Source organism: Ochotona curzoniae, unplaced genomic scaffold (genome assembly GCF_017591425.1).
Source record: "Ochotona curzoniae isolate NIBS_2020 unplaced genomic scaffold, NIBS_Ocur_1.0 scaffold_4506, whole genome shotgun sequence".
NCBI lineage: Eukaryota > Metazoa > Chordata > Mammalia > Lagomorpha > Ochotonidae > Ochotona > Ochotona curzoniae.
Window position 1 is genome coordinate 67659904 of NW_024467119.1, and position 23509 is coordinate 67683412.

Below are 23509 nucleotides of genomic sequence, written 5' to 3' on the forward strand. Positions count from 1 at the left end.
ATAAGAAAAGTTAGTTGTAGACTTTATACTAGCAGGAACAGTAAGTTAAATTTTATTAGCTCCATATGGTTAGTGATAACTCTCAAATCACTACTTCTGCACTCCACTCCTCTGTCTTTTGCATTGTGTTTGAGAGGTAGAGGAAGTATGTGCAGTAGTTAGAAACTGTTGCAACCCGAAGGGGACCAGTAATACTAGAGCATACATGAGGGAAGCGGAAGCACCAAGCATTTTTTCACCAAGTTATCTGTTAGAGGGACTTGATGGAGAGTGCATTCACTAAGATGAGAAAGACGTGGTAAGGAGAGGATTAAGTGTTGGGGAAAATCTGTTGAGTTTGAAATAAACAACAAACTGGAGATGATGGGTACGTAGTTGGTTATAGAACAGCTTTAATTTTCAGTGGCATTGGCTTAATTGATATCTTGATGGCTAAACACAGAACTTTGCGCCTGTAAAATATTTTTGTAATATTTCTACTATAATTTTTCTTCATATCCATTAACCGTTTTCCTAGATTAACATAATCTCAGAAGTTGTGAAATTTGTTCAATTTGATAACAGTTCTGGCATTACTTAACATTAGTTTTTTTTCTATAACAAATCCAGGATAAATAAAATTCTTAAAGTCTGGTATGCAAGTGTATTTTGATACTTAGAAATCAGCTGAGAGATTTATGGTCAAGAAAATGTGTCCTGGGCCCGGCGCAGTGGCGCAGTGGTTAGGGTCTTCGCCTTGCACGCCCGGGATCCCATATGGGCGCCAGTTCTAATCCCGGCAGCCCCTCTTCCCATCCAGCTCCCCGCTTGTGGCCCGAGAGAGCAGTTGAGGACGGCCCGGAGCTTTGGGACCCTGCACCCGCGTGGGAGACCCGGAGGAGGCTCCTGGCTTCGGATCGGCATAGTATTGACCGTTGCGCTCACTTGGGGAGTGAATCATCGGACGGAGGATCTTCCTCTCTGTCTCTCCTCTCTCTGTATATCCGCCTTTCCAATTTAAAATAAATAAATAAATAAATAAAAAATAAATCTTTAAAAAACAAAAAAGAAAAGAAAATGTGTCCCATTTCTCTCACCTCCTTCTCTTCTCCTAAGTTAAGCAACTTAGTCTATTATTTTCTCTGGTGTTTTCCTTAATGCTCAATAATATATCAGTTTCTTGACATGACTTTCAAACATTTATTGATTTCTGGCTATGGAAGATGAAGATGAAGAAATTCCTCATTCAAATATTTGCCTACTCACTTTTTTCTCAGAAATGTTCCAAATATCACAGTTTTTTGAGAAACATGTAATGAATTTTTACATTTTTATAATTTTGTATACTATTAAGTGAATATCACCCTGGGTCCATGTATTCTTTCTTATATAAGCCTCTGTTTTTCTTGGAATTAAAACTTCTTTCATTTAGTTCATAGGTTTCTGTCGACCTGTTACTTGTTTTCTTCAAATTTGCCTCTTTCTGTTGCTGCTTATAAGTAGTGTTTTGTTTTCCACATAACAGTGTACACCAGTTCTCTTTATTCTCTTGCTGGAAGTTTATTCCAGGGCTGCCTTTAACTTATTTTCCAAGTTGGAATGGTGGTTCTCTAGGGTGTTTTTATCTTTTTTAATGTATTAGATGTCTTTGTAAATTTTAGATTGTCCTTTAAAGAGCTTGTTTTCATTTCTTTTAGTAATCTCCATAAGTTGAGTGTTAATTTTTATTCTGAATTTTGAAGATTGTGGGGCTCCAAAAGTTTCATGGGAATACATATTGATACATTTTTGATCCCAATAAGCTTGCCTTTTAAATTTTATTTCCCCATGAACTTTTTGAAGTGCCTGAATATTTGTGTAATAGCTCTCAGTACTCTGTTCTTATTTTGAAATGAAAGTTTAGTGCTATGCTGATTTAGCATCTTTGGCTTGGAACTTTGAAATTTCTCTATCATTTACCATTATATGGGTCATTTTTTCCAGTCATTTTATGTACTTCTTTGGCCTTTTGAATTTAAAAGATTTCTTAATTTAAGAAGAAATTTTTATTTTATTTTTAAATATTTATTTGAAAGGGAGAGGGAGGGGCGAGAGAGAGAGCATCTTCTGAACTGTGCCTATTTCCCCAAATGGTGCAGTAACCTGGTATAGGGCAGACCAAAGTCAGGATCCATACCTTTTATTTTTCTGCTTTCATTGTCTATACCATTCACTTGATAGACTTTTTGGAAAGGGCTAATAATTTTATTTATTTTTTCCCCCTAACCTATTTTCTCTTTGTCTTTTATTTTATGTATTTGGGCCATATTCTTGGTGGAATTTAGAAGATGGGAATAGCATTTTATTTAACAAAATTAAAACTTGAGCTTTGAAATTAAAGTTGTTTGCATTTCTTACAAAGCTGACTTGTATTTTTTTTTCACAGAGATGTTACGAACATAAACAGTACCGAAATGGGTTGAAGTTCTGTAAACAAATCCTGTCTAATCCCAAATTTGCAGAGCATGGAGGTAAGCGTGAACACCAAGGCTTTACTCTCTTCCTGTCTGGATTCTCTTGCTGAAGTCTAGCATTCCCACCTATCTTTAACTGTTTTCTGGAGCGAGTGAACTCTCTTATTATTATATTTGACTCCTATGTGAGGATAAAGTGTAATGCTGAAGTGTTGGTTTAGTGTCAACAAAATATAGCATATTTTCTCTGTTAACTCCTGTTTTGAGTATTAGCTCTATATGAAAGCTCAAAGAATGATTACTAAAGTTTTTGTTAATAAAAATTTTTTTAAAAATATTTTCTTTGATTGGAAAGTCAAATTTATAGAGAGGAGGAGAGATAAAGATCTTCCATCCTCTGCTTCACTCTCCAAGTGGCCACAATTACTGGAGCTGAGCTGATCTGAAGCCAGGAGCTTCTTCGGGGTCTCCCACATGGGTGCAGGGTCCCAAGGCTTTGGGCCATTCTCTACTGCTTTCCCATGCCACAGGCAGGGAGCTGGAAGGGAAATGGAGCAGCTGGGACATGAAGTTGCACCCAAGTGGGATCCTGGCACATGCAGGTTGAGGACTTTAGTTACTGTTCTGGATCCAATAAACATTTTTCTTGGAACTTCACTTGAGTTGGAGAGATTTTATTCTTTGTATTAAAGACCATTTATTCTTTTGTTCATGATCTGTAATTCTTTTATTTGTATTATACTTTATTTTTTCCAGGTTGAATGATACTGAAGACAAGATTTGTATGGTATAATCTTGTTGGAAGTTCACTTGCCTTTTCCTATATGAAGATTGGCAGGGAAAGTGAGATATTTATACAGTAACTAGAATATGTTTGGCTAAACTTGTGAGGAGGATAAGGGAAAATCATCTTTCCTAGGTCTGATCTGTAGATATAGTTAGGAAGCGTTACTCTTATAATTGGTTTGATATTGTGCTCTTAGTATGAATTGAAGAGGAGTGGGAGAGAAATAAATTTGTTAGCTTTCCTCATCTTTTGCATGCTTTGATTTTCACTGTATAATTTGCTGAATTTTTTTGGAGATGGAAAACAGTAGGGGTAAAAAACTATTACACTTTTTCCTTCAGAAATTTGTTTCAGGGCTGCCATTGTGGCATAGCAAGTTAAGTCATTGCCTGTGATACTGGCATCTCATGGGCACAGATTCAGATCTTGGCTATTCCACTTCTGATCTATCTCCTTGCTAATGCACCAGCAGAAGCACCTGAAGATGGCCCGAGTATCTGGACTTTTGCTACCCACATGGAAGACTTCGGTGAAACTCCTGTCTCCAGACATTGGCCCAGCCCATCTCTGCCAGTTATAGCCAATTTTAGTGCTGAACTAGCAAGGGGAAAATTTTTCTCATTAAGATTTCTTTCTCTCTGTAACACTGTCTTTCAAACAATAATTTTTTTTAAAACTAAGAAGTGAGTTTAATCAAGTGACAAGGTAGAAGGTCAACATACAAAAGTCACATGTGTTTTTTATATGAGGAATGAATATTTGGAAAACAATTTTCTGAACATGTTATGTTTTCAAATGAAATAGTTGGTACAAATCTGACAAAATATAAACTGCATGGATCTGTAAGCTGAAAGCTTAAAAGTTCTCATGAAATGCATTCAAGAAAACATAAAAAGTGGAATGATAAGAATTTTTTTTTAATTTTTAATTTTCACTATCATGTACCATTGTGTGGGATCAAACTCGGGCAACCTGATAAGGAGATACAGGCATCCCAACTGGCAGCTAACACCTGGGCAAATGCCTACCCCTGAAAATATTTTTGAACAGTACGGGTTGACTCTTGCTCAGGATTTATTTTTTCCCTGTCCCCTTTTCTCCCAGTTTATTTGAAAGACAGAGACAGAGATCTTTGGTTGGCTTGTTCACACATGCTTAGCACAGCCAGGGTTGGGTTGGGCTGCAGCTCGGAAGCATGAACTTCTCTGGGTGCCAGGGAACTATCTGTTGAACGTCAGGATCTGGATTTACAGGAAATTGGATCAGAAATAGAAGAACTGGGACTGGAACCCAGATGCTTCAATAAGGCATGCCAAGCTCTGTGTTAATTGCTATGCCAAACACCTGCCTCAATATAAATTATTAATCTTTAACCTTTGTCAATTTTTATATAAAATCTAAATTTCCATCCTAAAAGTTGGACAGATCACAATGAATGCTTTTTGTTCCACAGATAATAAAACCAGAAAAAAATTTGTTTTTCTGAGAATTTAGTATTTCCCTTTACTCTCATAATCTGTTCAGGATCCTGACATCTCTTTTTTGCATATTTAGTAATTCCAAAGAATCATCTTAAAGTAAATTTATGGAAATTAGAAATGTACATAATTTATACAGTTGTTAAGAGTAAACTGAATTTTTGTGTAACTTTACAGAAATAAGATCTGTTTTCAAAAGTTTCTTTATATTTAATGGTGTAATTATATAAAATAAGGTCATCACAGGAATTCCTCTGAAGGATAGTAAAGAGTGAATTTTTGCTTATTTATTTATTTTTAATTTGATTTGAAAGGCAAAGTAACGGAGAGGGAGAGAGAAACAGAAATATTATATCCTTTGGTTCACTTGCCACAGACAGGTTTGTCCCAGACTGAAGTCAGGAGCCAGAAGCTTCTACCAGGTTTCCCATATTGGTATAGGAACCCAAGGACTTCGGCCATTCTCTACTGTTTTCCCCAGCACATTAGCTATGAGCTAGATTGGAAGAGAAACAACTAGAACTTGAAGCATCAAAGATAGTGATGTTTATCTTGTTAGCATGTGAATTACAATATTATCTTCCTAGTCAGATGTACCTGCATTTTGTGTGTTTTGTTTTTTTTTTCTTTCATCTAAGAAAATATAAGAGGAGAAGTGCTAAAAAGGGCCTAGAAATCTGTATTTTCTTGATTTGTCAGTTTAAAACATTTTAATTCTGTACCAATTTGGAAAGTGTCTCAGTTATTTTGAAATTTTTAATTATCATTATAGTGTAGGATGTATGTTTTAAATTTATGGTTATCTTTTTCTAATTTTAATGTTTAATTCTTTTTTTCCTACTAAAAATAGAAACTCTGGCTATGAAAGGATTAACATTGAACTGTTTGGGGAAAAAGGAAGAAGCTTATGAACTGGTTCGTAGAGGTTTGAGAAATGACTTGAAGAGTCATGTGTGTATCCTTTTTGAAATATAAGAATTGAGTGCTTGAACTAAAGCAATAATTTAAGTTTTAGATCCATTTTTAATTTGCAACTCTAGGAAGACTGTTTCTTAAAACTGAGTTAACAGCGACTTTCCTTCATCTAAGGAGCATTGTTAAATACCCATTAAATTGGGTATATAACAATATGTCATAGATAATTGGACATTGCCTTTAAAAATATGTGTGTAAACTCTTCCTATGCTTAACAAGGGGAGGCATTTGTGTGGTCTGAATATGTTTCATGCCAAATTCATATATTGAGAACTGATTATAATTGTGAAGTGTGTGTGTGTGTGTGTGAGTGTGAGTGAGAGAGAGAGAGAGAGAAAGAGAGAGAGCAAGTGAGTGCGCGTAGATGGTGATGGTGTAATGCGATTATTGCCTTTTGTGATAAGGCTGGAGGAAGCTTTTTTGTCCTTTCCATGCTGGAGGACAGAGCTAGAATGTGTCATCTGAAGCAGTGAACAAACACTGATTCTGGTGGCTCTGTGGTCTTGGGCTTTCCAGTCTCAACAATAGATTTCTGTTGTTTTTAAATGGAAATTTACTGTCAGTTACCTAGGATATATAGCAGCTAAGCTGACTATGGCATCATACAGAGTTCATGAAGACCTCAACACTAGCGAAGGATATACATATATATATTATATACATACATATATATATATATATATAATGGGAGTGTGTTTCAATTAGATTTTAAACCAAGCTTGGCTTCTTTCTAAAAAACTTTTTTTAATAATAATTCATTTTATTTCTGAGAATGTTTACATAGTTGAGAGGGATGCATGCCCATGTGGACCATTGATTAGGGTAAGAATGGTCAATGAGTGGGGGAAAGTGGATGAGAAAGCTGCCTCCAATCTCTTGTTTTTGCCCGTATCTGGGGAAAGTGGGGAAGAGAAGGGGAAGGGGCTTCTCCTAGCAGCCCAACTGTATCAGTGCCCAGGAATGGGGAGACAGCCACTTGATGTTGTCCCAGGGTCCCCGATGTGGAGCATGTTCTGAGGGTATGTCTTAAGTGGTTTTGATAGTTCTGAGATGTCCCATTGGGGCATCCCCTTAACTTCACAACCAGGCTCACTCCCAGTCAAATCTTGCATGTGCCAATGGTTGTTCCAACCCAACACAGTAAAAGCCATCACCTGTCTTGGTCTTTGCCATCGATACTGCAGCCTGACCTGGCCTGGCCTGTCCCCTGTCCCAAGTCACACTGCTGGGCACTACAGCCTTGCTCTGCCCAGTCTGCCTCCATCCCTGGCTTTCATGCAGATTGGCAAGTATGATAGCCTAGCCTATCCCTACATGGCCCACAACCCATCCTGGCTCCCATGCATACCAGTGTGGTATAGTTTGGCCTGGCCCGGCCCAATCATCCCCTTCTCCCCCACCGCCAACCCACACAGCTGCTGACAAGCGAAGAGCCCTGCCCAGCCTGACCAACATCCAGCTCTGACTCAGGTGCTCACCAGTGGGAGTGATGGCCTACCAGGAGAGTTCGCCAAATTCCCCCACCAGACTCACTCTTAGTCCCAGATTTCACTTGTGCCAGCAGGTGGTAGGCCCTCACAGTCTGTCACCCAGTGTCTGCCATTGTGTTTGCTGGTGGATGTTGCGTCCTGATCCGCTTCATACCCAGTTCTTGGGTACGCCTGCAGGTGCTGTAGCCTTGATCAAGCTGGCCTGTTCCTTACCCCAGTGCCCCCGTGTATTAGCGAGTTCCATGGTTGTGTCTAGTTAAGCCCGTTACCATCCCCCTCCTGTAAGCAAACCAGCTGGTATGGCAGACCTACAGGGTTGAACCCATGACCCCCCCTGTAGAATAGAATCTCCTCCCAGACCCATTTCTTTCATGAACTGGTTAGTGTCATGGCCCAGCCTAACGCAGTTCACACACTTCCCTGATACTCACTAGCAATTGAACCCTGCCAGACAAGCCCCCCTAATCATGGCTTTTTAGTGTGCTAAAAGGCAGAGGTTGATACCAATAATTGCAACTCAGGTCTCTCATGTGGGTGGGTTTGTTGGCCTCAAAAGGTCCTCCAGTTTGTTTTCCTGCTCTAAACCACTTGATCTTAGCTTATTCCTTTACCTGCAAGTGTAATAACTTGGTTGGTAGAAGCCCCCCAGAAATCACTCCTCACCAGTCATATTCTTCCTTATCATCCTCCCTCGCATTCATCTCCAGACCTGCTTCCCTGAGCAATCCATAGCCTTTCAAGCCCACTAGCATGCAAGTCCCTAAGCCTGGTCCTCTGGTGGTATGCCATGGCAGCCTGGGTCCCTGCCTGCCCAGGTCCCATGCATGCTTGCACATGGGACCTCAGACCCTGTCTGCTGGTGTGCCAGCATCTGTCTCTCACATATCTTTAAAAAAAAAAAAAAAAAAGAATAGGTGACTAGGGTAGCATACTTGTATAATTAACACATTGGAATGCCCATCAGCTATCAGCTGATTTTCCCCCAGCAGTGTAACATAGAGTTGCCTGCTGTTGGGAAAAAAATAAGAAGCAGCCAGGAACTTCTTCCACATTTCCCAAGTATGTGGCAGGGGCCCGAATTGTTGAGCCATCTACTTCTGTTGCCTTTTCCAGGCCTCTTGCAGAGATCTAGATAGGATATGGAGCAGGCAAGGTCCTAACTTCTGCCCTTGTGGATGCCACCATTATTGGTGACTGCTTTACCTGATATGCCACAATGCTGGCCAGTTTTTGTCTTTTAAATCTTAAATTTGTATATTAAATAGGTAAATTTTTATGTGTGGCTGAATTTTTATTCATACTGCACTTATGATTGTGATAAGAATATTATTGGCTAAACAAAAGGCAATCTACATGGATTTATATAATTGAATACAATGTAGATACATTTCTTCTTTTCCTTGTTACAAAAAATAGGTCCTTAAATTTATTATTGCTAGATGCCAGCTGTTGAGTATTTTATTTGCCTTAGTCATCACTGCTCTGCTTTACTGTATAGACTATTTCTATTTAGAAATTATAAATGAGGAAACAATGAGACTTGCATGGTTACAGAGCTAAGGCATCAGGCTCTGTGTAATTTCCTGTGGCTGTAAAAGCTGAGTTCTTTTCTACCAATTATACTTTCTTTTATACTTGTAATGCTTCGTTTCTTTTAAGCACAGAATTTTGAAAGTGACAGTAGTTCTCTGATTTCTTGGTGATCTTTTGATATAATAATTTGTTGACTTGCAGGATGTATCCTTAACTAAATTCTATAGGTTGGCATGTTTACGGACTTCTTCAGAGGTCAGACAAGAAATATGATGAAGCCATTAAGTGTTACAGAAATGCACTAAAATGGGATAAAGACAATCTTCAAATCTTACGGGACCTTTCCTTACTTCAGATTCAAATGCGAGATCTTGAGGGTTACAGGGTAAGTAAAACAGTGTTTTTACGCTAAGGGGAATGTTATTCTTTAAAACTTTGAGTACTTCAAATCTCAAATTTTTATTTGTTTGTTTATCATTGAAAGGCAGTGTACAGAGAGAAGGGGATACAGAAAGGTCTTCCATTTGTTGGTTCACTCCCCAGGTAGCTACGGTGGTCAGGACTGAGCCTGCCTGTAGGCAGGAACCAGGAGCTTCCTCCAGGTTTCACAGGTTTAGGGTTCCAAGGCTTTGGTGGGCTATCCTCTACTGCTTTCCCAGGCCACAAGCAGGGAGCTGGATGGGAAGTTGAGTAGCTGTGACATGAACTGGCACCCATATGAGATCCCTGTACATGCAAGGTGAGGACTTTAGCCCCTAGGCTACTGTGCTGGGCTTAGATGCACTAATTCTGATCTAGCTGCCTGATACTTTACCTGGGAAGGCAGTAGAGGAAGGCCCAAGTCCTTGGGCCCCAGCTATTAGGTGGCAGATCCAAAAGAATCTTGGCTCCTGGCTACAGATTGGTACAGTTGGAGAATTAGAGAGAGAGATCATCCACTGTTGGCTCATTCCCCAAAAGGCCCAATGCCAGACGAAGCCAGGAAGCTGCATTTGGATGTCCCAAGTGAATGCAGGGACCCAAATGTTTAGGCCATCTTCTGAGCTTTTGTAGGCACTTTAGCAGGGAGTAGAACTGGAGGAATCGGTACGCAAACTACCACCTGTGCTGGATGCTGGGATGCTTGATAGGCATGGTTTATGCCATAATGCTGGCCTCGAATTATTTTACAGTGAAGCAATCTCAGATTACTGAGTACAATTAATTTAATAATTTTAGTAAATGATGATACTTTTTAACATAGAGTATAATCTTTCCACTTCTTTGGGGGAGAAAAGTTTTATCTTTATACTTAGCAAGACTTGTATTCTTTGGAACTTTTAACTTTAAATTGGTTTTATTTGTTTATCAGTTCATATATATAATTTTTTTTCATGGTAGCTTCTGCATGATGTGTTTCCTTGATATAAATCTTATAGTAAGTTTTTTTTTTTTTTTTTTTTAATTTTGGGTAAAATATTGAAAGGCACAGCGGAGTAGCTGTTTCATCACCAGCTGGTCGTTATCAGCTGGCCCTGGATCAGGTGAAAGTCAACAGCTCCATTTATCCTTTCTACAGGGATGGCATGGACTGAAGTAATGTGCCTTCTCAAGCATGTTATCAGGGAGTTAGAAGTGGAAGCAGAACTGAGACTTAAACCATGCACTCTGTGATGATGTCAGCCTTGCAAGTGTGGATTAACCTGATGTATCACAAAGGTGGTACAACAGTACCTTAAAAAAAAAGTTTATTTCTCTGCAGGATAGAGATGCAGAAAGACTCTTAACTCAATTCCACAAATGGCAACAAAGGCCATAAAAGAGCCAGGTAGAATTTGGCAGCCAGGAGCTTCATCCAAATCTTCCATGTGGATGGCAGGTGCCCAGTCACCTCTCCTTTTTCCAGATTAGCAGGGAGCTGGATAGGAAGTGCAGCAGACAGGACTTCACAGCATGACTTGCTGAGACACAAAGCTGACCCCAGTACTTTTTAAGAACTCTCATATACTCATTGTCTTTGTACGATCTCTTTTATTACTATTTGTTGTAGTGAATAGATGAGGAGAGGAAATAAAGGGGTGTCTGCTTTTATGATGTTAACAATTGTAATATTAATGGGGGACCTTGTGCTTTTTGAAGTTTTTCTTTATTTTTTTTTCTCTGTTTTATTTTTTATTTATTTGAGAGGCAGATGGCCTGTCACAGCAGCGTAGGGGCTAAAATGCTCGTCTTACATGCGCCGGGATCCCAGATGGGTGCTGGTTCTTATTCTAGCTGCTCCATGCTTGTGGCCTAAAAAAGCAGTAGAGGATAGCCCAAAGCTTTGGAACCCTAAACCTACGTGAGAGACCCAGAAGAAGCTCCTGATTCCTGGCTTTGGAACAGCTCAACTCCAGCTGTTATGGCCACTTGGAGTGAAGCAATGGATAGAAGATCTTTCTGCATTTTCTTCTCTTTTTATATCTTACTTTCCGGTAAAAATAAATCTTTTAAAAAAGGAGAGTTCTTTTATTGGCTGGTTCACTCCCCAGATTACTACCATGCCTGGGGCTGTGCCAGGCTAAAGCCAGGAAATAAGACCTTCATCCAGGTATCATTTAGGTTCAGAGGCTCATAGACTGGGGCCATTTTCACTGCTTTTCCAGCACATCAGCGGGAAGCTGGATTAGAAATGGGGCAGCCAGGTCTCAGAAAGGTGCCTTTATGAATGTGGTTACTGCAGGCAGCATCTTCATGTAAAGCAGAGTTGGCTGCTTTCTTTGTCTCTTTGAAAGCTGTGTACACATTATTAATGCTTGAGGCTATTTTCTGTTACAATTTCTAGCACTGTGTTGCTAATGTGCTTTGTGTTGTGGAATGCGTTATGTCTTTTGAAGCTAAAAAAAAGTTTTTTCTTCCTATTGAAGGAAACGAGGTATCAGTTACTTCAGCTTCGACCTGCACAGAGAGCATCATGGATTGGTTATGCTATTGCTTATCATTTATTAGAAGACTATGAAATGGCAGCAAAAATTTTAGAAGAATTTAGGAAAACACAACAGGTAATAACCAGAAGCCATTTAACTGGGCCTTAACTCTTAAGACTAAAAGGAGAATTATGTGGTTTGGCTGACTTTATTTTGAATAAGTTTGATACTTAACAGAAATTTTGCAGGATAATATAGGAAATTCCATAGTAATTTATTTGCATAATGGTTAATATTTACTGAATTTATTTTAAAGTATGTTTTATTTCCTTAAAATGTCTGCTCTAAACATTTGACCCCTAAAGGTTTGTGTGTATATTTCCTAAGGATAATTAATTGCCAGCTCTATAGTGAGTACTGGGTAAATGATTAAAAGTAGGAAATAGGCAATTATCTAATTCACAACCCATGTTGAAAATGCATTCATTGTTCTGCCTGTATCCTTTCTAGCAATTTTTTCCATTCCAGGCCTCAAATTAACATCTTGTGTGTTACCTATTTTCTCTAAAGTATCTTAACCTGGAACAGTTTTTAAGGACTATAGTTCATGATATGGATATTTTTGAAGAATAGTAGAATGTGCCTTCATTTCTATTTATCTGGTGTTTCCTCATTATTAGATATAGTTAACACATTTTGCTAAGAAACACAGAAGTGATATTCATCCTTGTCAGTTTGTTGTATCAAGGCATAGGATATGTGTTTTATTTGATTACTTGTGCATTTCTAAATTTGTTATGTTTTATTTGCATTTAATAAACAGATTATGACTAGCTGTTCCTCATCAAACTGTTAGTTTTATTATTCATTAAGATTCTTGACTTAATCAACCTATTATGATAGGTGCACTTCTGTCAGATTTATGATTTGATATTTGGTTAAAGCAAAGCTTTCCATTTATTTGTTGCATAGAAAGACTTAAAGATTGTTCTTTTAAATGTGTCATAACTTAATATTTTTGTTACTTGACCATAGCCAGGTATTTAAGAATTTTTTTTGAAGTTTTATTGATTAGATGTTATTGTTTGATAACGTATGTTGTTTTGACTAATTTAAATATGAAAGGAACATTTTTACTATAAATACTTTCTCCCTATGCATCTACAGACATCTCCTGATAAAGTGGATTATGAATATAGTGAGCTCCTTTTGTATCAGAATCAAGTTCTTCGGGAAGCAGGCCTCTATAGAGAAGCATTGGAACATCTTTATACCTATGAAAAGCAAATTTGTGATAAACTTGCTGTAGAAGAAACCAAAGGTATTATTGAAAGAATGTCATTCTTACATTGAACTGTATGAAAGAATAAGACTGAAAAGCCATGTAATTAGTCGCTTCTGACAAGTGGATATAATCTAACTTTTTGGAAATAGAAAATGTATTACTTAACATGTTTCAGTAACTTGTATTGTGGGAAAGTAATACATTCTTTTTTTTTTCTTTTTTAAAGATTTATTTATTCTTATTACAAAGTCAGATATACAGAGAGGAGGAGAGACAGAGAGGAAGATCTTCCGTCCGATGATTCACTCCCCAAGTGAGCACAACGGCCAGTGCTGTGCCGTTCCGAAGCGAGGATCCAGGAACTTCTTCCAGGTCTCCCACGTGGGTGCAGGGTCCCAAGACTTTGGGTCATCCTTGACTGCTTTCCCGGGCCACAAGCAGGGAGCTGGATGGGAAGTGGAGCTGCCGGGATTAGAACTGGCACCCATATGGGATCCTGGCGCGTTCAAGGCGAGGAGTTTAGCCTCTAGGCCACACTGCCGGGCCCAAAGTAATAAATTCTAACAATGAGTATACATGAGAAAATTAGGAATGATAAAAATTTGTGCAAAGTAACTTAGTGAAATGTACTTTCTTTGAAAAGTGTCTGTTTTGAAAATATTACCTTAATTTTGTGAGACAGGGTTGAATTTCTTATAAAAATCTTATTATTAAAACCATAATTTATATAGTATATCTCAGACTTTGTTGACATTAATTATAAAAAGTTTGAATATTTTTTGCTGAAATACTTATAGGATATCATTGAATGTCATTGTGGCTGATCAGAATGTGTGAGGAGACAAAATGAATATAAATTCTGGAAGCAAATGTCTGAGCTTTAAGTTTATGTGTGAATATTGTGATAGGAAAAGATCCTCAATTAATCTGACAGTGTGGTTTATTTGGCACTTGGGGAAGAGTCTTAAGTGATTATAGAATATGAAGGAATAAATAATTGAAAAGACAAGTAATTTTAAATAGTTAGCATCTGAAATGCTGCTTTACAAATTCCAATGCACTCACCTTGGAGTTGAATGTTAGCAAAGTGTAATGTCCTGTACCTAGTAGGTGTAGTTGTTACTTGACAGGTGGACTGTTGTCAGAGGATAATGCTGCTTGCAAGAAAAACTGGAAGTCTGAGGATTCTCGAGCTCCCTTTGTAAAGGGGTACCCTTATTTGAACTACTCATTCCTTAGATGTCTATTAAGTGTGAAGAGTATTATGTTTGGCAAGATCCAAGCAGAAAAGTTTGGATGCCATGTGACAGAAGCAAGGCATGAGCCTCAGCTTTTTCATGGGAATACAAGATAATTTTCACAATGTCATTTTTAAAAAAGATTTATTTGGGCCTGGTGTGGTGGCCTAGAGGCTCGGGTTCTTGCTTTGGGCGCGCCAGGATCCCATGTGGGTGCTGGTTCTAGTCCCGACAGCCCTGCTTCCCATCCAGCTCCATGCTTGTGGCCTGAGTGGCAGTCGAGGCTGGCCCAGGGCCTTGGGACCCTGTGCTCGCATGGGAGACCCCGAGGGGCTCCTGCCTCCTGGCTTCAGATTGGCACAGCTCCAACCATTGCGGTCTCTTGGGGAGTGAGTCATCGGATAGAGGATCTTCTTCTATATATCTGACTTTGCAATAAAAAAAATAAATCTTACCTAAAAAAATTTTTTTTGATTTATTTATTTTTAGTGGAAAGGCAGATTTACAGAAAGATCTTGCATCCACTGGTTTACTTCCCAAGTGGCTGCAATGGCCAGAATTGAGGTGATCTGAAGCCGGGAGCCAGAAACTTCCTCTGGATTTCCCACAGGGTGTAGGCTTCCAAGGCTTTCCTCAAGTAGGGAGCTGAATGGGAAGTGGAGTAGCTGGGACAGAAACTTGAAACCATGTAGCATCTTGGCCCATGTAAGAAGAGGATGTAGCCACTAGGCCATTGCACTAGGTCCCAAAATGCCATATTTTAAAGGTTTATTTATTTGAAATGCAGAGTTTTTGGAGAGGAAAAGGGAGAGGGGGAAGAGAAGAAGAGTGTATTTCCCAGACACTTTTATAGAAACTGGTGCTTATTTGTGGTACCTGTATTCATGAGCTGATTTAATCAGCTTGCATAATGCTTGCCCAAGATACTCCTGAAATATGTTATTTTGGCTGGTTCAGTTAACAGCTTGTTAGGAAGAATGACCGGATAAAGTTAGATAAGGAATTGGAATTCACCAGTGACTTATTAGCACGTTGAAAGTCATTGCTTACATTGAGAAAAATGCTTTTGAGCATTTGGAAAGGAGAGTGCTTAAAGCCCAAGCATCAAGCTGATTTAAATGAAATAGAAAGTAGAGGAAGTCAAAGCATAGAAGACTGATCCAAGGAGTTTTGCCACAGAGAAAGCACAGAACATTTGAGAAAGTAGAAGGGATGTCCTTCAGTAGGTAAGTTGAAATATTAAGCTTAAATAAGAGAATGAGTAGTTTATCCACAGTAACAAAATTGATAAAGTATATGGACAAATAGGTATTTAAAGGTAGATGTGTAATGAGTATTTAGGAATTCTATTTGTTTCCATTTTCAATGTGAGATGGGAAACATGGTCATTACCTCTTTCCACAAAATATGTATTGGAAACATCTTCAAGTCTGGCACTGGTGTCAGGGACAGAGAATAAAGAGAGCTTCAAGTAGAATCAATCTTTGGAAATTCTAGCAGTGGATTTTGGTGGCAGTTGGGATAGTTGGGAGAAGAGATAATGTGATAAAGCTCACTTGAGAACTTCTGGGCGGAATGAGTAAGTCTTGTCCAGCAAAGTGTTATATTGTCATTTCTGTGCCACCAGTTCATCCATACGAAAAAAGAGGGAGAAGATTAAGGGAAGAAAGTGTGAATGGGTATAGTGTAGGGAAGTAAAAGTTGCAGGTTTTGCTTCCTATAAAATTTCACAGTTTGTCAACTGTGGTACTTTTGGTATTCTTCGGATGTGAGTTGATAATGGTGAAGTGTCTTCTTTGCATTGCAGAATGTTGGGAATTCTCTCTCCTGCCTTCCCATTAGTTAACAGCACTTATCACCCTGATAAGGAAAGTTATATTCAGGTGCTACTAATGTACTAATGTAGCACCTAAGTGACCTAAGTACCCTTGATTTAGAAACACTGCTTTTGATGTTAAAAATATGGGCTCTTTGGCTTGTGCTTAACACTTTTAAGCTATCACTTGTGCTCCAGGCTGTGCATATTGGAATACAGGATTAAATTGAGTCCTGGTGGCTACACATTCTGTCCATTTTCCTGTTAATGTGCCTTGATCCACCCATGTAGGAAACCAGTGTAGAGGTCTTGGCATCTGGCTTCAACCTGTTCTAGCGCTGGCTGACTGAGGAATAAACAAGCAAGTGGACAATTGCTGGATCTCTGTGTCTATTTCTACTCTCTCCCTCACTTTTCTCTGCCGTCCTTCTCTTTCCCTTCGTAATCACTACCTTGCCATCACTCTGCTTAATAAATTTGAAAAAAAATGTATCTGATCTTTGAGATGAATTGCTTGTATTCAAATTCTAACTCCAAGATTTTGAAAGATTCTTGGCAAGTTTACTGAAGTTACTTATATTTTAAAGTGATGAGAATATTAGTCTACCTCATAGACTCCTGTGAAGTGTGTTATTTGATATATTTCCAGTGCCTTGGCACATCAGTTTTCAGAGAGTGTTCAGTTTTATTGTGTGATGAGATGAAAAGGTGCCAGAGTGAAGGTAGTGGTTTGAAGTGCAAGCATTGGCATCCCATACAGCCTCTGATTCATGTCCCAGCTGCTCCACTTCCCATCCAGCTCCCTGCTTGTTGTTTGGCAAACCAGTAGAGGATGGCTCAAAGCCTTGGGACTCAGCACTCACGTGGGAGACTTGGAGGGGCCTCTTGGCTCCTGGCTTTGGATTGGCTCTACCCCAGCCTTTGGTGGCCATTTGTGGATGAAAGATCTTACTGTCTGTCTCATTTTCTCTGTAAATCTAACTTTCCCATAAAAATATATAAACAAATCAGCCAGTCAATTGATCAATCTTAAGAAAGATAATTAAACAAATCAGGGTGCTTATTTAGTTGTGGAAAGAGATAAAAGACAAAGACTATGGTTTGGGTATGAATTAAGGACTTACTGTGGAAGAATTGCTTTATAGTTGGTCAAAGGATCATAAAGTTGGGGCATTGGATTGAGTTATTTATTTGGATATTGAAATTGTTCTTATGATATCAGGAATAATTTGAAGAGTACATGATTGTTTGATGACCATACGTATGTTCAGTAGATTTGAAAAACTGACTTGGATAAACGGAGTAAATTGAGGAATGTGAAGAGAGAGAGGTGTTTCTCAAAAAATACGAACTTCATAAGGAAAGGGTAATAAGAGAACATGGCAGATAGTTTTCTTTCTTTTTTTTTTTTTTTTTTAGATTTATTTATTTATTGGAAAGTCAGATATACAGAGAGGAGGAGAGACAGAGAGGAAGATCTTTCATCCGATGATTCACTCCCCAAGTGAGCACAACGGCCGATGCTATGCCAATCTGAAGCCAGGTGCCAGGAACTTCTTCCAGGTCTCCCATACGGATGCAGGGTCCCAAGGCTTTGGGCCATCCTTGACTGCTTTCCCAGGCCACAAGCAGGGAGCTGGATGGGAAGTGGAGCTGCCGGGATTAGAACCAGTGCCCATATGGGATCCTGGCGCATTCAAGGCGAGGACTTTAGCCACTAGGCCACAAGATAGTTTTCTTGAAGAGGACTGGGAACTTAGCAGGGTGGCAGGTCCACCCACTTCTCCAGATTGATTTATAGTGAGATTTTAAGAAAAATTCAGTGAAAACTTAGAAAAATTTTCTCTGGTACTTATTTACTTACTTTTATTTAAATCAGGGGAACTTCTGTTGCAATTGTGTCGCTTAGAAGATGCTGCTGATGTTTATAGATGTTTGCAAGAGAGAAATCCTGAAAACTGGGCTTATTATAAAGGCTTGGAAAAGGCACTGAATCCAGGTAGTGTTGTTGAAAATTTGCTAAGTTTTAATTGCTTCTTTTATTAATGTAAATTTTATTAAGTCAATGAAAAGCTCCATTTGAAATAATACTAGCTAAGAATTGGTTAAAAAATAGACTGAATACGAGTGTTTATTGTAAATAAACTTCAATATGGCAGATTGAGCATGTTCTGAAGTCTCTCTTTTACAAATTCATAGGAATGGTAAAGAAAAGAATTTTAGAAACAGCTTTAGAGAAAGTTCACACGTGCACAGTAGCATCAAGAGCATGAAAGAAAATTTTCCAGGGTCAGGAATGGATGTGTCTCCTTAAAGCAAAGAAGCAAGCATGACCTCTGTGGTGAGCTATAGCTGCAGTGCAAGGGCCTGCCAGTGTCATGTGTGTGTAGAATTAGAGGGGGTAGACTGAAGAGATTAATTGTATAAGTAATACTGTTGGTTTCTCAAAAAATAAAGAAAGTTCTCAGATTCTGAAAGTCTACCTAAAGTGAAACAGGATCTATTATGTATTATGTATGACTGCAGATATTGACATAATCTAAAATGATAAACTATAAGGTAGTAAGACAGCACAATTTTCAACTTCAGATTGTCTTTAATATTAACTACATTGAGAAAGTTACAATGTTTTGCTAGAAAAATATAATTTATAAGTCATATAAAAGGATTTTTTCCTTTATTTGTAGCTAATATGTTAGAACGACTAAAAATTTATGAAGAGGCTTGGACTAAATATCCGAGGGGATTGGTACCAAGAAGGCTGCCGTTAAACTTCTTATCTGGTAAGGACAATTGTAAAGAAATGAAAATGTTGTTAGATTTAAAATTTCTTTTCTTGATTTTAACTGTGACTATGCATAGTAAGGTGAAGATAGTATTGTTATAAGTTGGGTAAATGTAAGCCAACCGACTTTTTATCTTCTAAGGTGAGAAGTTTAAAGAATGCTTGGATAAGTTCCTAAGGATGAATTTCAGCAAGGGTTGTCCACCAGTCTTCAATACTTTGAGGTCATTGTACAGGGATAAAGAAAAGGTAAATACAGTGTTTGTCCCATTCTGGGTAAGGTTTCATAATGGTTGCTTCGTGATTGTGCAAAATGGTTCATGTTTTGTCAATCTGATTATCAGTTGTCTTAGCTTATAGTTTAAATGCTTCTATTTTTTTATTCCTTTTCATTCTCTTCAGCTATTTAGCTACTTGTTACTTGCTTGTTTGCTTTCTTTAGTTACTGCTCTATATTTAAATTCTTACATTCATTAATTTGATGGGCAGAGACAAGCAGACACATACCTATGATAGCTCCACCTAGGCCAGGCCAAACCCAGGAACCCAGAAACCCAAAACTCAGTCTTAGTCTTGGTCTCCCATGTGAATGACAGAGGGCTAACTACCCACCTGCTGCCCTCCAGGGCACGTGTTACCATGACTTTGCATTTTGGAGCTGGGCTGGTTATTCACCCTTGGCTTTCCAATATGGAATGTGTACATTCCAAGAGGCATCTTAACTGGAATGCCAAGTCCTCACACCTGCTGTATACTTTAAGGATTTGGCATTGTAATGATAAGTTAAAGTATAGTGATTTCTCCTACTTTTTTCTAATCTGTTCATGATAGAAGTAAATTTTTTAAAACTAAGTTTTGCTAAAACTAATCTTTTTTTAATCTTTAAAACTAATCTTTTTTTAATCAGAGAAAAATTGTGGAAGAATTAATTATCCTAGTAAGTCAATTTGCTCTTTCACTTATTTGTATTCTATTCAGAAGGCTTGAGGTTTTTTTTTTGTTTTTTTTTTTTGTTTTTTTTTTTAAAGATTTATTTATTTATTTTGAAGAGTTACAGAAAAAGAAGAGGGAGAACAAAAGTCTTCTCTTTCCTGGTTCACTCCCCAAATGACCTTAAAGCCAGGAGCTTTTTCTGCATCTCCTGTGTAGATGTCAGGGACCAAAGCAGTTGACCTATTTTTTGCTGTTTTCCCATGTGCATTATCAGGGAGCTGGATTATAAGTGGAGCATCCAGGATTCGAATTGGTTCCTACAAAGGATCCTGGCACCAGAGGTTACTCACTGTGTAATGCTCAATTTCCTATGATTTCCTGATATGTATCTGATTTTATAAAAATCTTAATTTGTTTTCTATTGTGTTTAATTCAAGGAAATAGTTCTTTTGTTCCTAATCATAAATTATGTAATATTGAATTAAATTTTGTCATTATAATAAATGGAACTGATTAGGTAGGTCTTAGAAAACAAAATCTAGTTTTTGTTAGCAGGTAGTTTAAGAGGAGAGCATGGGTTCTCTAGGTTAATCTAGTTCAGCTGTTTTATTCCTTACATTTTGCTGTAGTATTGGAGAGAGCTAATGTTAATCTATCACTTATTATGTTGAAATGATTCGTTTAAGATGGATTAAGCAAAGAAAGGAATTATAATTTGAAAGTATTTGAGATCTCTCAGGAAACCAAAATTAAGTCAAGACTTAGGAAAAAGTAGAACCTAGAAATCCTCTCATTCTCTCTGACCCACCCACTGTTGTATATTTCAGGTTTGCAAATTTTTTCCACATTGTAAAATTGAGCAATAACTATTATAATCTAGTTAGGAAGTATTTTCTGTTTCCATAATCTTTTTTGTTTGTTTGTTTAAATAAGATTTATTTATTTTGTCTGAAAGGTAAAAGTCGTGGGGAGGGCAGATCTTGTATCTGCTTTTTCAATTCCAAAATGAATACAACAGTCAGGATTTGGGAAAGTCCAAAACCTTGGACTCCATGTATGTCTCTGACCTAGTAGACAGGAGCCCATGTCCAGGTGCATTAGCAAGGAACTGGCTTGGAAGTGGAGCAGCAAGGACTAGAACCAGTGTTTATAATACCAGCTTTATAGGCTTGTTTAACCCACTGAACCACAATGCTAGGCCCTAGCATTTAATTCTTAGAGAGCAAGTGTTAAGTGTAAGTTCTAATGTGACTTGAGATCGAATAAATTAAGATAAAATCATCCACAGAGTGGCTTCAGAATGGTCACGTGATGGTTTATTTTCTGTGGGAAGAAAGGAATTTGCCCATAATTTTTAAAGAAAGGATAAATTTTAAGCTTTTGTATCTAAAGGTTAAGGGAGTTGCAAAGGGGTTTGTATGTGAAAGAGGGTGATAGAATATTACTGTTCATTTAGTCCTTTGAGAGAAAGTAATGCATTTTGAGTACAAATAGTAACTATGTTTTAAAGTCTGCTGTGTTTGTACTCTAGGTGGCAATCATAGAAGAATTAGTAGTAGGTTATGAAACCTCTCTGAAAAGCTGCCGTTTATTTAACCCCAATGGTAAGTGCTTGTTTCTTGTTTGAAAAGCGTCTTTCAAAGTTTTGTATAATGTGAAAATCATCTGCTAGTAAGTATAAAAATAGATTCTGTGTTTACTTCTCCCCCAGAAAGTTTGAATAATTATTGATAAAGGATTAAGCTTCATCTGTTCAGGTATTTCTTACTAGTCCCATGTTAAGCTAAACCATATCTTAAGTATCACATTAGATCCATGAATATTTCAGTATGTATAAAAAGATAGCCACCTTAAAAAGTATAACCATAATGCCATCATCATACTTAAAATTTTTAACTTTCTTGATATCAAATAATAAGTCCATGTTTAAATTTTCAGCTACTTTGTAATTCTGATATCCTTACCCTTCCATTTTTGAAGTGTAAGTGAAGGTCCAGATGAGATTTATACTTTTAGTGTAGTTGAAAAGTCTTTTTAGTATCTTTTTAATAGATTCTCTAATTCTTCTGCAGTTAATTTGTTTAAGAAATTTGTTTTCTAATGGACAGAGTTAACTAGAGGATTAATGAAATTATTGATGCTTTTGCTTTTGTTTTTGCTTTTAACATATGAGGAGTGAACAGCATTATTTTACAGATGGTCATAGTATCTTCTTTCCTCAGTAAACATTTAGTGTTTTGTATGTTAGCTGTTAATGATCAGTTGGTAATAAAATTTCATTCTTCATTGTCTTAAATAATTTTGCTCTTTACCTCTTAACTGTTTATCCAACTTCCCGGTTTTTATAGGAAAAGAATGATATATTCATTTTGTACCCCACTCTTAACATTTTTATTTATCAATATTCAACATATTAAACATCATATCATCATATGTCAATGATGACAATATATATTTTTCAGAGTGTTAATTTACAAATTTAAAGGTACTATTTTTGGTGCCTCAAATGATCCCATCTTTGTTATTCCAGTTTGTCTTGTGCTCTGCCACTGCAGATCTGGAAGGAGCTGTTTTTCGAAGAAACGACTGCTCCCTTAATGGGAAAGCCTAGTATTGGAGCTGGCCTATGCATTACTATTGGGTTGGTTATTACTTCTAGGTCTCAGATTAACTTGATAGTACTTTTTAAAAGATGTTACCATAGTTTCATTGGTTAATTTTCATGGTGTTCCTTTGATTATCAGCATTTTCCTACACATTTTACAAATGTGGAAGAGGTTCAATGACATACGCAAGGATATGCAGCACTTTTGTTGCAGATCTATCAGATCGGGAGTTGGTGAGTTCCACTCCTATTGTTTGTCCACTGAGTCATCCTGCTTTTATTAGAAAACAAATAAACAATCCATTGCTTTCTTTGAAAGCAAATAATAATTCTCAGATTTTATAAATTTATGTCAAAAAAGACTTTTTTTAAAACACATTTATTTTTATTGGAAAGGTAGATAACATTGAAAAATTACTTTATGTATGTATGTTTTTTCTCTCCAGACCAGTATATTCTCATAGCTTGCTTCCTTCCATTCATTTTAGTTTTTATATTAGATAATTAGTTGTATCTTTGGATCTTCACTGCCATATTTGTTTAATACAAACTTAAGCGCAATTCATTGTGCTGGGGACCCTAAGGACATATAATAGGGAACATGATCTCTTCCAAAGATTTTAAAAACTTGTGAATTTTATAGCTAGGTAAGTAAATGGACTGCTTTCAGTCTATGTTTCAAATAAATGGAGAGATGAGATAGATAGATAGATAGATAGATAGATAGATAGATAGATATAATGGGCCTTTTTGAGGGCCAAGTACTCTTATATACACATTTTTTCACTCTCTCCCTCTCTCTCTCTCTTTTTCTCTTTCTCTTTCTCTCTGTCTTCCACACACAGATATATACATATTCATATATAATGATGTAATCTTGGTTTCTTTCTTTTTTTCCCTGTATCTCCTGCCCCCTGCTTTCTAAAGATGATGGAAAGGAAGAACCACCAACCACATTACTTTGGGTCCAGTACTACTTGGCACAACATTATGACAAAATTTGTCAGCCATCTATTGCTTTGGAGTACATAAATACTGCTATTGAAAGTACACCTACATTAATAGAACTCTTTCTTGTGAAAGCTAAAATCTATAAGGTAAAAATTTCTTTTCTTTTTCATATAAGGTGATGAGCTTGACATAGAAACTGTTACATGTATAGTTTTATGTATTCATATATATGTTGGCCATTGAATTTCAAGAGTATGTATAGGTAATCCTATCATAATTTTGAAATAATCTTGATTCTTCAACGACTTTCCTGTAT

General features: G+C 37.4%; 1 protein-coding gene across 2 annotated transcripts in view; it reads left to right on the plus strand.

Annotated features, from left to right (window-relative positions):
- NAA15 (N-alpha-acetyltransferase 15, NatA auxiliary subunit) overlaps nucleotides 1-23509 on the plus strand; it is a 91546-nt gene that overhangs the window by 34516 nt on the left and 33521 nt on the right. For both annotated transcript variants that reach the window (XM_040967406.1, XM_040967407.1), the window contains exons 2-11: nucleotides 2405-2489; nucleotides 5548-5652; nucleotides 8923-9080; nucleotides 11581-11715; nucleotides 12748-12901; nucleotides 17799-17918; nucleotides 18607-18702; nucleotides 18847-18953; nucleotides 21169-21241; nucleotides 23170-23339. In XM_040967406.1, the coding sequence (XP_040823340.1) occupies nucleotides 2405-2489; nucleotides 5548-5652; nucleotides 8923-9080; nucleotides 11581-11715; nucleotides 12748-12901; nucleotides 17799-17918; nucleotides 18607-18702; nucleotides 18847-18953; nucleotides 21169-21241; nucleotides 23170-23339 (1203 nt within the window). The remainder of the gene's footprint in view (nucleotides 1-2404; nucleotides 2490-5547; nucleotides 5653-8922; nucleotides 9081-11580; nucleotides 11716-12747; nucleotides 12902-17798; nucleotides 17919-18606; nucleotides 18703-18846; nucleotides 18954-21168; nucleotides 21242-23169; nucleotides 23340-23509) is intronic.